General features: G+C 34.4%; 1 protein-coding gene across 1 annotated transcript in view; it reads left to right on the top strand.

The window, feature by feature from the left end:
* The window catches only part of HIF1A (hypoxia inducible factor 1 subunit alpha), a 40,784-nt gene that overhangs the window by 17,226 nt on the left and 8,758 nt on the right, over positions 1 to 14,800 (top strand). The window contains exons 2-9 of the mRNA XM_019750771.2: positions 264 to 454; positions 924 to 1,069; positions 1,152 to 1,236; positions 5,452 to 5,564; positions 6,181 to 6,383; positions 11,017 to 11,123; positions 12,243 to 12,390; positions 14,065 to 14,285. Of these exons, the coding sequence (XP_019606330.1) occupies positions 264 to 454; positions 924 to 1,069; positions 1,152 to 1,236; positions 5,452 to 5,564; positions 6,181 to 6,383; positions 11,017 to 11,123; positions 12,243 to 12,390; positions 14,065 to 14,285 (1,214 nt within the window). The remainder of the gene's footprint in view (positions 1 to 263; positions 455 to 923; positions 1,070 to 1,151; positions 1,237 to 5,451; positions 5,565 to 6,180; positions 6,384 to 11,016; positions 11,124 to 12,242; positions 12,391 to 14,064; positions 14,286 to 14,800) is intronic.

Below are 14,800 nucleotides of genomic sequence, written 5' to 3'. Positions count from 1 at the left end.
TACTTTTCAGATTTTGGCTAAAACAAAAACATCATCTCCAATTTGACATGTCAGGGAGAAAACACCTGCTTCAGACAGGTTTAAAGCTTCATCTTGTGTAACTGTCTTTAATAAAAATACATTCATATTGTAGTCAAATCTCTAGTTACATGGCATCTTCTAATCCTTCTGTGGTAAGCAAAATGTAAAATTAGTTTTATTCAAACAAAGTAAAACTAATTTACGAATTTTCTGTCCCATCCCCCCCCTTTTTTGTTAAATAGGATAAGTTCTGAACGTCGAAAAGAAAAGTCTAGAGATGCAGCCAGATCTCGGCGAAGTAAAGAGTCTGAAGTTTTTTATGAGCTTGCTCATCAATTGCCACTTCCCCATCATGTGAGTTCGCATCTTGATAAAGCTTCTGTTATGAGGCTTACCATCAGCTATTTGCGTGTGAGGAAACTTCTGGATGCTGGTGAGTTGTTTTACCAGGGCAAAATAGGCCTAAAAATTAGAAACTAGAAGTACTTAGAAATTATATTTAGAGGATGGTCATATCTTAATTCTTCCTTAATAAGACAGTTTTGATTACCTGCTTTTAAAGCTTCAATCAGGAATATAGACACTGGCCTTTCCCCCCTCTTTTTCTCTTGCCTCACTTACCTACCTGTCTAGCTACCTACCTGTCTTTTAATAACATGGCCCTTCTTTCTCTTTTCAATGGTTTGCCTTGCTACATTACTTTAATTGTTAAAAGTAACTGGCAAATCTAATTTTAGTCTTCCTGTGTTAAAAGGGGAGTACTGGGGTAAAATTAAATATACAGAAAATGTTTTTTTTCGTATATATTAAATAAAGTGTATGGGAAAACTATAAAAAAATATTGTTGCCATTTAAATATAACTTTTTAACTAATTATTTTCCTGTTTGTGTGACCTTTTTAGGTGATTTGGATATTGAAGATGAAATGAAGGCACAGATGAATTGCTTTTATTTGAAGGCCCTGGATGGTTTTGTTATGGTTCTCACAGATGATGGTGACATGATTTACATTTCTGATAATGTAAACAAATACATGGGATTAACTCAGGTAAAATACCCAAATATTAAGTCTTTCTGTATGTTTTTATGATTTTATAATACAGATCTAATTTTTAAAAATCTATTTACAGTTTGAACTAACTGGACACAGTGTGTTTGACTTTACTCATCCATGTGACCATGAGGAAATGAGAGAAATGCTTACACACAGAAATGGTGAGAAGAAAAGTCTATTGTTTGATTTAATGTGACGTGGTTTTACCTAATTAGATTATGTTACTAATTTTTAAAAAATTTTCCTGTTTTACTTATCTAAGGCAAAACATCATTCCATGTTTAATAAAATGTTGGCCTTTGTTAAATCCGTGTTATTCTTTAGGAATTTCATTAAAATAGATTTTAAAAATTTTGTAAAGCTTCGTTAATTCCATACTTACATAGGTATAAGAATAGATAAAATAAAATGGAAAAATAAATAAAAATCAGGACCAAGGAAGTTACAAATTAAAATATAACTTTAAGGAAAGGGGAAATCATTAATACAAATGGCAGATAATAGGATTTTAGATAGTAGTTATTAAAGTTGAGGTGCCAGTTTGGGTTCAAGCTTTCTAAAGGCCCAAGAAAAAGGAAAGAAAGTTCACCAGGTTTTAAAGAGCAAAGTTATTGCTTATTTGTTGCCCTCTTCCGATGTTCCCAACAATTTGAGAGATAGTAATTAGATTACAAAGTACTACATTATGGATGCCCCATATTAGTAACAACAAAAAATACCTGTTAAGACTTTTAACTCTGAGAAATGAATTGATAAAAATAATCAAATGTTCCAAGATGTTGGGAAAATACCTCTTAAATTACAAAAACTTAAGTAAATAAAGTCCTTTCATATCTGTGCCCTCTTAAACAGAAAATGCTGATCATAATTTAACATTTATTTAATAACTGGAAGTTAACCACAATGAAAATTTGTCACTGTGCTCTGAGTTCTTTGCAGCTCTCCAGTTTAAGTGTGTAAGTTTGTTGGCTTCTGTATTAAACAACCTCAAGTTTATAGTACTTTTGAATAGTCTTTTCATGGTTTCTTTTTCATCTCATCTCATTTATGATAATAGTTAACCTCTACTGAGAGATCACTGTGTGCCAGGACATGGATCTCTGCATTTCTGTGCCTTATCGCCTTTATTCCTCACAACCCTGTGAAGTTACTGTTATTATTTGTCTTGCTGAGGAAACTGAGGCACACAGTTGTTGAGTGGCTTGCCCAGGATTACTAGGTTAGTAAATGGCAGAGCCTGGGTAAAACTCAGGTGGACTGGCTCTAGAGTCCACACGGAACACTTTAGAATTCTTTTGATGTTCACCCACTCTCACTACATTTTACTGCCATTTTTCACCTTGTCAGTAGGAGCACTCCTGTTTTTTAATTTCATACTGTGAACTTCGAAAGCAAATGCATGCTTTTTAGAATTCTGTGTAAAGGAGTAAATACATTCTGAGCAAGGACCTAAGTGGGTTGTCAGTGAGTTTAATATATGAGTTCTGGTGTTTAGATTTGGAGATTTGTATTGGCTGCTCAGTGCTTCCCTTAGGCTAGACTATAAATGGATGGATATTAGGATGTCTTGTTTTGATTTGGTAATGATGTTAATGCATTATTCTAAATCGGATATAGTCTACTTAATATAGTTTAAATGTATGTTTTTAACCCAGTGTTTGTTTGTTTTTTAAGAACATGAACATTTTTTGAAATCATTCCTAATGCAGTTAATTCATTTGTAATGTTTTGTTGGGAAACAAAAATGCAGATTTTTACTTTTAGAAAAGAGGGGCTGCTACAGCGCATCACATTTTAATGATACTTTAAGAGCCAGTGGTGTGTGCACACAATATAGTCCTATTATTCTTTCATTTAAATTCTAAAAAGGTGATTTAGATGTTGTTATTAGGTTGGTACAATAGTAATTGCGGTTTTTGCAACTATTTTTAACCTTTTAAACTGCAATTACTTTTGTACCAATCTAATAAATTATAAAATATGATTTATTTTTAGAAGGCTGAAAATTGATTTTTTTAAAAAAAATGTATTTTTTCCATTAGGAAAATGCTAATACTTTTCAATTACCTTGGTTTTAAAATTCTCTTCATGTCCCAATTCAAAGGCTTTGGGTTTCCAAAGATTAGTCCAGTTCAAGCTTAGATTATGAAGGACTGAAAATACCACAAAGATTTTACATGTTGGACCTCTACTGCTGCCGCCGCCGCCACCACCCCCACCACCACCACCACCACCACCACCACACACACACACACACACACACACACACACACACCTACCTGTATACCATCACCAAGACGAGTGTAGTTCTGTGGCATCTTTTTAAAATCCACTCTCAAACGCTTCTAAAGAGGGCAAATTCATCCTTATTTAAGTAAAGCCAAATGACTTGTATTAGTACCAAGACTGCCCCAACTTGCCTAGTTCCATTAGTAAAAGTGTGAACTATAACTGCTTCAAGAGTCCAGCATTTCTAGCTAATCTGGCCTCATTTAAAGTTGTTTCTTTTCTGCTTGACACTTTTTTTTCAATACACTAGCCTTAAAAAGCTTTAAATCTTTTCAAAAATTTTCTCATTTCCATTAGTTTTCAAGTTTTTATAGATTCTACCTCTTCATTTGTCTTCTGTCACCCTTCTTTTCACTTCTACTTTTCAGCCCCTCATTACCATCATGTATTCTAAATTTTACACATCCTGTGTATTGCTGCTCAATTAATACTCCTTAACTTCCTGATTGTACTTCCCACATCAGAATTTTTTAGATGTTCCATGTTGTATATTTAAGCCTGACCTCCTCTAGTTGTCGCATTACTCTCCTTCATGTATTTTATCTTGTGGCCACACTGCACTATCTAGTACTGTTCCCCAAACGTGCTATTTTCCCACCTCTGCTTTTTATTCTCTTCCTTCTGCCTGGAATACCCTTCTAATTAATTTCTACTTATTGAAATTCTAATGTCTCTTTTTCTAAGAACTTCTTGATTTCCCCTTCACTAGAAGTTATCCTCTAAGCTCTCTTCTATCCCTCTTTAAAGTGTTGTAAGTCTTGGGCACTTACTTTGCATTGTATTGTTGTTCTTGGCCTTACTACATCTATTAAATTTTTAACTTCTCAAGACAGGCAGTGTGTCTTATTTATCTTTGTATTGCTTGCAATATCTAGTCCAGTTCCTGAATAATGAATACTTTTGTATTTGTTTTACATCAGACCGATCAATGAAGATAAGAAATCTAGTTGCTATTTTTTTTTAAATTTTATTTATTTATTTATTTTATTTATTTATTATTAGTTTCAGGTGTACAAAACAACATGATTAGACATACACCCCTCACAAAGTGATAACCCCACCAAGTCTACTACCCATCTGACATCATACATAGCTATGACAGTACTATTGACTATATTCCCTATGCTGTATATTTCATCCCATGTCTATATATATGTGTTTGTGTGTATACATATATATATTTAATTATAGCTGACATTTAATATTAGTTTCAGGTGTACAGTGCAGTGGTTAGGCATTTATATCATCTTTGAAGTGATCCCCCTGGTAAGTCCAGTACCCATCGATACCCTACATAGTCTTTACAACATTATTGATTACATGCCCCATACTGTATTTCATATCTCCATGACTATTTTGTGACTGCCAATTTGTACTTCCTAATCCCTTCACCTTTCTCACCCATCCCCTCAAACCCCCAAGTTGCCATTTTCTTAGCCACCTTAGGATAATCTTATTTTTTAGTTATATGTGGTTTGGAATGGGAATAAACAGACTTGAATTTATTTAATTCTAACTTTGCTTTGAAGAGTCATTTAATATGTTTTTCCCTAAATAAAGCAGAAATAATTTGCTCAGCTTATAGGAAGATCTAAGCAAAAATCAGATATATAAAAATGTTATTTGCTATTAAAAAGAAATGTGCTAATTTCAAAGTTCTATAAATAATGGAGTGCTTATTATAAATTGAGCTAACATATATAAAGGTTTGGCAGAGTTTGCTGAAGTTCGTTTGGATGTGCTTATACACTGATGGCACAGTTAGTTGTAGGATAAATTCATACCATATTTATATTTCTTTGCAATTTGACTAACTTTACTGGCTTGAATGTGAAATGATTAACTGTTACCCAAATACAGAGTCTCATTTAACCAACTCAGGTCATCCCTGCTGCTGTGAACCTGTTACTGACTGGAGTGTGTTAGATTGCTGGATGTGTTGGTGTGGGCAAAGCGAGTGTGAATCTCTTTGTGTGCTGAGATGGATAATTGAACAGCCCCTAGGTTCTGGGTACTATGCTACTCTTACTGTAACAAAGTTGCATATTTAATTATGTTTTTCAAACTTAATTTCATGCTTTCCCTAGGCCTTGTGAAAAAGGGTAAAGAGCAAAATACACAGCGAAGCTTTTTTCTCAGAATGAAGTGTACCCTAACTAGCCGGGGGAGAACTATGAACATAAAGTCTGCAACATGGAAGGTAAGTAAAAATGATTTGTGAGTGGTGATGCGTTTGATTTATAGATAACTTCATACATCTTGACATTGGTAGTATTAAGATAGCACTAGATTTGTGAGGAAAAACTTAGAGTTGTTCCTTGGCATTTGCAGATTTAACATCCAAAACTGTAATTACTTGCCAGTTTGAGGCATGAACTTAAATCATGTGAATTGTGACACTGGTGTACCACGATAACTTAATCAGTTGGCTTTGCCAACCATCCAGTGTTTGAATCTTGATAGAGGTTACTTTTCTGTTCATTGTTGTATAATTTATTTGTTCAGTGTTAAAACAGATATCAAAGCAAGAATAACCATCAAACAGCTGTGATGACCAAATGAATGAAAAAGCCCAGATTTGTATGGAGATTTTTTAAAAGAGTAATTTATCGTGCCTGACGAGTAGGTCATGGGTGGTGGTGTAAGGAAAACATTTACTGAATTTCAGAAAGAAAGTTAATTTAAAGACTGTAAATTTGATCAAAGCTTACTATTTTACCATGTCAGACTCCAGTATTTACCTCTACATTTTCTTTTTTTCTGGCGTTGTATATTTAAAAAAAAAAAAAAATCTAGTTTGTTTTCTTCATACACAGGTACTTCACTGCACAGGACATATTCATGTGTACGATACCAACAGTAACCAATCTCAGTGTGGGTATAAGAAACCACCGATGACGTGCTTGGTGCTGATTTGTGAACCCATTCCTCATCCATCAAATATTGAAATTCCATTAGACAGCAAGACTTTTCTCAGTCGTCACAGTCTGGATATGAAATTTTCTTATTGTGATGAAAGGTAAATGTGATATAAAATATAACTTGAAATTTTTAATTAGTCCACAATTCATTTTTTTACTGTTCACTGTAGTAAAGACTATGTATGTTTCCTTCCACTAAACTGAATACCATGATACATCCTAGAACTCCATAATACTAGATTATCTTTGTAGATTAGTTCAGCTACATTGAGCACACACTATGTACTATGAGTACTTACTCTATCAGGTGTTATTCCGAAATTAAGATGAGGTCTTTTTTCTTTAGTGACTCTAAAGAGAAAACAAATATATTTCAAAGACATATGCATACACCACATAACATGAGGGAGGATAGTTTACTTTTGCTTATGGAATAGAAAGAAAAGTCTTTGGTCATCTAACCCTGTGTATTTTCCCGGAGCAGTTTTATCCCTGCCTGTGGTTTCTATGGCCATTTCCCAAATTTATATTCCTATTTCTATTTCATTGTCAATTTGATACTTTTATCTGGATAGATACTCTTCTGTATTGTAAACTAAATATTTCTGTAACTGAAGTGCACCATTACTTGCCCAAAACAGTAACAACTTCAAAAACTGGTTTTCCTCCAGATAATGCCTATCTTGGTTAAATATACCACTGTAGACACATGACTGCAGAAAAAATGTCAAAGTCATCCTTAACTTTCCTTTTACCCTCATTATCTACACTTAATTGGTTTCTAAATTTCACAGATTTACTAGGTACTTGTAGCTCTTGCTCCAGTCCCTCCTTTCCATCCTTGCTCTCATTGAATTCCTCAGCTCACTATTACCTTTGGCTTAGCTTGGCCTGTTGCCATAGTCTCTTAAACTGTCTCTGCCCCCAGACTTGTGGGGGCAGAGACAGTTTTAGAAACCTGGATGAGATATAAAACGTGGATTTCCTAATGTGATCATCAGATCATGTCATTGTCCTATTGAAAATGCCTCAAATGCTTGCTTCTTCACACAAAAAAGCTTTCGTTTATAAAAATACTAGAGCGCAGGAGATTTTTATTTATCAAAAGACAATACGTATTTTGAAAAGCTGAAAAAAAATAGACATACACAATAAAAATCTAAATTTCTTAGCATGGCAAGCAAAGATATTTATGATCTGGCCTCTGCCCACTTCTCCAGATTAATTAGGGAACCCCTTCTGATGTGTCTCCTAACACACTATAGCCAGAGAGCTCCACATGCCATTTTATTGTCTTAGTGCCTTTGCACATACTTATTTTCTTCAACTCTTAACTCATACTTACCTTCTAAGAGCCACCTATGCATCTGCTCCTTTGTGGGATTTTCCTTGTTTCTTCAAGAAATTAAACTGTTCCTTGTACCTACGTCTGTTACAGCATTTATTCTACTTTTGTAATTATTTACCTGCTTGTCCTATTGTTTTACTGTAAGGCTGTATAACGGTAGCTAAAGACATGGTTTCTGTAGCCAGACTTTAGATCCTGACTGCTGCCTATATTGAAATGACCTTGGACACATTAGTTCTTTTTGAGTATCAGTTTCTTCATCTTTAGTAACACCTGCTTTAGTTGGGTCATCTTGAAGATTGTATGAGAAAACCAGTTTTAAGCACTTGGCCCTTATGTAGATAAGAAACCCCCACCCCACTCAACAAGGCAATGTGACCAAGTGCTGGCTTTGGAATCACATAATCCTGGATTCAGTCCTGCCCTGCAGCTCTGGTACTTACAGCATGGCCTTAGTCTTAGAACTCAACTGTTCTAAATCTCATCCTCCTTATCTAAAATAAGGATCATACTTCAAAAGGCTGTTGTAAGGATTAAAAGAGTTTGTTGAGTGCCTAATATGCTTAATGAATGCTGGTTACCTCTGATGTCAGCTTTAAGAAAAATGAAGGTAAAATAGCTAAAAAATATTTTATGATGTTTACTGTTTACTGCCAGTATTCATGTGAGTGTATGATAGAACAGAAACGCTCATTCTTTTTAGAGGAGTTTTTTGTTTATTTTTTTGACTTAGTAACAAAGTGTAGGGAAAGATGGGGGGGTGGGAGTAATGGAGCTAGAAAGAGAGGGAGTGACATTCCCCTTCTGGTTATATCAGAAAATTAGCAGAAAGATCATGACAGAGGAGTAAAGCGAGCCAACTTAGACATAGTCAAGTAAGGTTTTGACTTTGACCAGGAAATTGTTAGTTTTCTGGTTAGAGTTCTTTCCAGGAACTTCTTTACATCTATAACCCCTAAGAAGAAAGACATAGACAAAAGTTTGCCGAATTTTAAGAAAATCTAAGGTATGAAACTTATAACATCCAGAATATCCCACAAGCAGCTGTTATTTACTATACCAATTTCCATTTATAATCATTCAGGACATTTATTTGAGTACCTACTATGTGCATGGCACTATAACTGGTACTAAAGTAGAAATGAAGATTAATAGTTCCTGCCCTCAAGACAGTAAAATGAATGGATGGTGTACTGTATAGTTGCTTTAGACCACAGGTTTCCCAATCTGTTAAAAATACTTTTTGATTAAATTTTCTGGATCACTTTTCCTCTTTGGTACAGAATAAAAGCTGTGTAATTCTCTAAAATTAAATTAAGTTTGCCTTTCTTCCTCAAATATGAATAAAATTGACCTTCCTGGAAAATATTTGCTATTTATGTTGTGACTTTTTTTTTTTTTAACTTTTATTTATTTTAAGTGTGTTTTTCCAGGACCCATCACCTCCAAGTCAAGTAGTTGTTTCAATCTAGTTGTGGTGGGTGCAGCTCACACTGGCCCATATGGGGATCGAAACGGCAACCCTGGTGTTACAAGCATCGTGCTCTAACCAACTGAGCTCACAGTCCGCCCCTATGTTATGACATTCTGCATCCCTTAGTGGTAGATGTAACTCAGATTGAGAAGCAAAGATTGACATCTCAACAAATCAGAGCTTTTCAACATGCTATACAAGGCCCTCGTTAGTCTGATCTTCCTGCCTACTTTCCCAGCCTTGTATCTTTCCACTAGCCCCCACTAACCACATCAGAGTCTTTGTTGCCTGTACAGTGTCAAGCAGTTTGTCATCTCTGTCTATGCTTGTGGTAGACCTTCTTCCTGAAATGGCTTGCTCTCTCTTCAACTCTCTTCTATACTTCAACGCATAAATCTCTTATAGGAAGCTGTCCATTACCCCATCATTCCTTTCTCCTGGGTAGGGTTGTTTCCTACAATTCCTGCAACAGATTCTCATCACTGCACTTAACCACGTTATTCCATAAGTAGTGTAGTGTACCAGGAGATCAGCCACAATGATGAGTTTTGTCTTTCCATTGTCACACCTAGAACAGTGCCAGGTGTATAAAAGATCAAATAATGAAAAAAATAATTCCATGGGAATATTCTTTAAACATAACCTACATAAGACCAATTAAAATTATTTTTAAAGCGTAATTTAAAGAGAGGTCTGGCTTTTTACAACACGTTGTTTGCTTTGAAATGCTGCCACCTAGTGTAGATGTGTTTAGGGATATCCCTTTGTAAAGAATTCTAGATTTTGGCTTGGCTTGGTTTAATTTTTGATTTTTTACAAATCTGCTTTCTGTTTATTTCTTTTGGAATAAACTATGACAGATCTTGCTTTAAAGTGTGACAACACAAACAGTATTATTTTTATACATTTGTTAGAAGAGGGATATCTTCCCTGTGTGCTTTCTGTAGTTAATTAGGGTTTGTTGTTTTTTTTGGACACAGTATATTATATAACTTTTGCTTGAACCTCAGAAAGTCCTTTGGAATCCAAAGTCTGAGAAATTGAAAAGCTTAATTCATGTCTTACTCCCAGAAAAGAACATTTTTCTTTTAAGTAGTGCTAAGAAGACAGCTTTCTCTATCTCATGAAATGGGTTCAATTTCAGACTGTGGTTACAGAGAGGAGTAAGATTTAGTCTCTGTCTAAAGGAAATTCCAGGAAACCAGAAGGGGTAACTGGATTACTTTCTAGTCCATTTTCAATTTGATATCATTGTTTCATCTGAAATTAATTCCTATAATTTTATGTAATTAATTTCAAAAACAAAGTATAAGAGCACCTTCCAAAACCAACATAATAGGTATTCCTTTATTCCCATTTAATGTGGATACTCTGGTTAATGAAACTAAAATTTTGTAGTGGATATTGATTCCCAAAGTGAAGCTTTGTCTAAGGGAACTGGCATAGAAAGAATCTGGTTTTGTGTACACACACACACACACACACACACACAGAATCTGGTTTTATGTACAATAATGTGGATTTCATCTATATTTTAAAATAAATGCCAGTGACTAGCTTTATAACTTTTATCATTCAATTTAGCATTAATTATATCTATTAATACCCTGTCTTATTACCAAAAGTATGTACAATAAACTGATAAAAATAGGTTACAAGTTTGGGTGAAGGGGATAAAAGAGTTAAATAACAGGATAAATCCAGAGGAAATGGATGGTGCTGCATTTAGTAATTGCAGAATTACTAAGGGTGAGATATAAATTTATTCTCAGCAAAGAAAAATGATCTTTAGTTTTAAAAATTCACTTGTCGAAGATTAATGCGTGTAAGTTATTCTGGAGAAGCTAAATCTTCAATTATCAATTAGTTTCTTTTTCTTCTTCGTACTTACATTTTTTTTGTTTAACAGAATTACTGAATTGATGGGATATGAGCCAGAAGAACTTTTGGGCCGCTCTATTTATGAATATTATCATGCTTTGGACTCTGATCATCTGACCAAAACTCATCATGATAGTAAGTACAATGGAGGAACTCATAGATATTCTGTTTAACTCTTGCAGTCTCTTGCAGCAGTACGACTGTTTGGTCGTACATGTAACTTTTTGGTTAATATTAACCAGTCTTTCCCAAACTAAATAATAAAACTTTTCGTAAGAGATTTTGATCATTAAATCTATGTTTTGTATTTCTTACAACCAATACCAGTTAAAGCAGAATCATTTAATATCTAAAAATTCCCTGGCATTTTGAATACAAAAACTCAAAAATATAGATTACTATAGTATCATTTTCAGAATTCATACCTAAGTATTCAGTGGTTGGCACATAGAAGGTACTCAGAAAGTAATTATTCAGTGAAGTGAATTGTTTAGCAAAGTGTAGGTGATCAACATGCACTAGTAATAATAAGTACCCTTGACATAAGATATGTTTCTCTGTTTTACTCAAATGTTATTTGAAGGTCCCCTGGTAAGTAAACCTTTGGAATTTTTCACTTGCCTGTTTAGTCTGTACCTAAACATGACCTCCCAATGTGATTGGGGGTGCTTGAATGTCACTGAGTTTAGTCTTGAACTACAGAATAGGCTCAAGTCCATAATCAGGGCCCCAATACTCATGATATCATCATGACTATTTAGTACTTTCTCCCAAATCAATAATTAAGATTGCCTAAATTGCCAGAAGACTTCAGAACGGTATCAGTTGAGATTCAAATACGCTAGCACAGCTATTTGAAGCATCTTTGGTTTTCTGGAAACTACAGCAGGAATTTAAGGAAATGATAGCAGTCTTCTTTCTTGAATGTTCTTTCTTGATTTTTCATTCTCTAGTCTTTCTGCTTCCAACATGTAAGTCATTAAAGGAATTTTACTCACTGCTGTCCCTCATTTCTGGCTTTCATTTTATTTAAAGTGAAGATTAGTGGCAGGAAAGGAGTTTATTTTGGGGGTTAGAAGAATGAAATGGGTACATTTTCAGCTATGCTGGGGCTTTTCCTCTTTGAATTTAAACAGTTACAACTGATTCCATTAAAGTAATTGTTTCTAAAACAATGATCAACATTCAGCATCCATTCATTTGATTGACAATTGAGTTATTTTCTCTGCATGACTCTTTCTATTTTACTCCTAGTGTTTACTAAAGGACAAGTCACCACAGGGCAGTACAGGATGCTTGCCAAAAGAGGTGGATACGTCTGGGTTGAAACTCAAGCGACTGTCATATATAACACTAAGAATTCTCAACCACAGTGCATTGTATGTGTAAATTACGTTGTGAGGTAAGCTTGGAAAAAATATTTTGGGGGACAACTAATAAGTCTTTTTAGACACTCTGTTCCTTTATAGAAGAGTATAAACATTAACTGAATATTATTTTACTTTTACATTTCTACCTAAATACTCTAACTTGTATTTCCAGGCCAGCTGCTATTCTACAGTGATTCCACTAACTCCTATCAGCAGCTATCCATTCCCATCCTTTTCACTCCATTTTTTAAAAAAACCTTGGGAAAAAACCTACCAAATTTGGATTAGTTTGTTCTAGTCATACACAGTCAGTATATATTATCTCAAGGCAGTGATGTTATTTTTGTAGGAAGAATACTGACCTTGGAATAGTTAGGTTTGTGTCATAGCTCTGTCATTTCTCCATAACATTAGGGAAGTCTCATTTTTCTGAATTTCATCCATACAGGAACGATGAGGATTAAATGAAATTCTATGTGAAATTACTATAAAAGGCTGTATAATGGGATGCATGGTTCTTGTATATTATTTAACTCTTAGTTGGTGGGCTTGTGAATATTATGGATATCATAAACTAATCTTTCATTTGATCAATTTCAGTAGGTGACTGCCCCCTTCTAGTCCATCTTCCACATTACCACCAGGCTGATTTTTCTTGCATGGATATCTGCTTATCCCATTTTCCTTAGAATTATTTTAAAGATCCCTTTATCACCCCCAGGATAAACCCTTACCTACTTGCATAGCATCATTTCTTGTTATTATCTTCTATACTCCCGTGCTTTCATAGATGTACCCCTCTTTCTAAAATCTGTTTTTATTTTCGCCAATTCTGACACCGTCTTTTAATGTTTTAATATTAGTGCCATAGAGTTCTTTTGTGACTTTCCCATTACATAAGAATCAGTTACTTGCAGTGTTCTTTTTCCCCTTCAGTCTACCTAACAAATACTAACTACTTGAGCCCAAGTTTGTTCTCCATTTTAGCAATTATTACTTTGTATTTTCATTGTTTGCACATTTACTTTCACACTGGGTACATAAACTTGTTGAGGGCAAGGGTTAGATACTTTAGTTTTTGTATCTTCAGTTCATTTCACATAATAAACACTTAATTGTTGATTAAAGGAGCAATAAAATTAACATATAATCTAAACATGAATATGGAGCTATTTATCATCCCTCTTTAATTCTTTTCCCATAGGTGTTATCACCATATTTTCCTACGACCAAAGAAAATACGGCACAACTCTTGCAAAGACCTTGGTCATTTATCTATATATCTTTATATTCAGGACCATCCTTAGGTCACACGTCATATATTAGTGCCAAAGAGTTCTTCAGTGCTAGTATCAGTATGTGTGACAACAAAAATTGGGAAGATCTGTTTGTCATACTTAACCATTGATTCCTTTGTCACCACCACTCTTCCCAAAGGGATAGCTCAAGTTTCTTAATTGAAATTAGTCAAATATTTGAATTATCTTATACTGTGAATTTTAATAGGTCTTTATTGGTATTTTTAACCCTGAATGAATGTGACCAAGTATGTATGAGAAATTAGGTCAAAGCATCTTAAAATGTTCCTTTTCATGAACTAGTTTTTTTTTTTTTTTTAAGAGACAAGGTCATTTCGGGGTCCCTCCCCCACACTCCCATTGTGTCAGGTGCTCATTTAAGAATTACTCATCTCTTTCTTTTGACAGTGGTATTATTCAGCACGACTTGATTTTCTCCCTTCAACAAACGGAATGTGTCCTCAAACCAGTTGAATCTTCAGATATGAAAATGACTCAGCTCTTCACCAAAGTTGAATCAGAAGATACAAGTAGCCTCTTTGATAAACTTAAGAAGGAACCTGATGCTTTAACTTTGCTGGCCCCAGCTGCTGGAGACACAATCATATCTTTAGATTTTGGCAGCAATGGTGGGTCTTTAGTTATTTTGTTAATTGCCTAAACTGTGTCTGCTGATGCAAGCCTATTTTAACTGAACTTTAGGTTGACAGTTTTTGTTGGTAATCACTTGGATATTGGTCTTAATATATTTTGCTTATCATAGTCTTCTTGAAGGTATTTGCTTAAATATTTTTGCCCCTGTAATTTCTCAGCATTCCTGCTTTTGTAATATTGTTGGAAATTGTACTTCAGGTATTTCTTCTTCCCACTTTAATTTTTCTCAGCTACTCTGATATTTGTATATCCTACTGTCAGATTTTCTCCACTGTTTAGCAGAGTTGTATTGCAATAGGTATAGTTGATTAAACGATAAATAAGTAGTCATTACCATACATAATAAACATTGAAAATAAAAACTGTAGTTTCAGTTTAAATTACAGTATAAGCTGAATTTAGGATAAATTTTAATGAATAAAAGGTATGAAAAGGTTGGAATTACAGGGTTTTTTCCTGCTGTATAGATTAAGAGTTGTCAGTAGTGTGT

This window comes from Rhinolophus sinicus, linkage group LG03 (genome assembly GCF_036562045.2).
Source record: "Rhinolophus sinicus isolate RSC01 linkage group LG03, ASM3656204v1, whole genome shotgun sequence".
Classification (NCBI taxonomy): domain Eukaryota; kingdom Metazoa; phylum Chordata; class Mammalia; order Chiroptera; family Rhinolophidae; genus Rhinolophus; species Rhinolophus sinicus.
The sequence above is the reverse complement of the archived record's forward strand: the minus strand, read 5'-3'. Positions and strand labels throughout refer to the sequence as shown.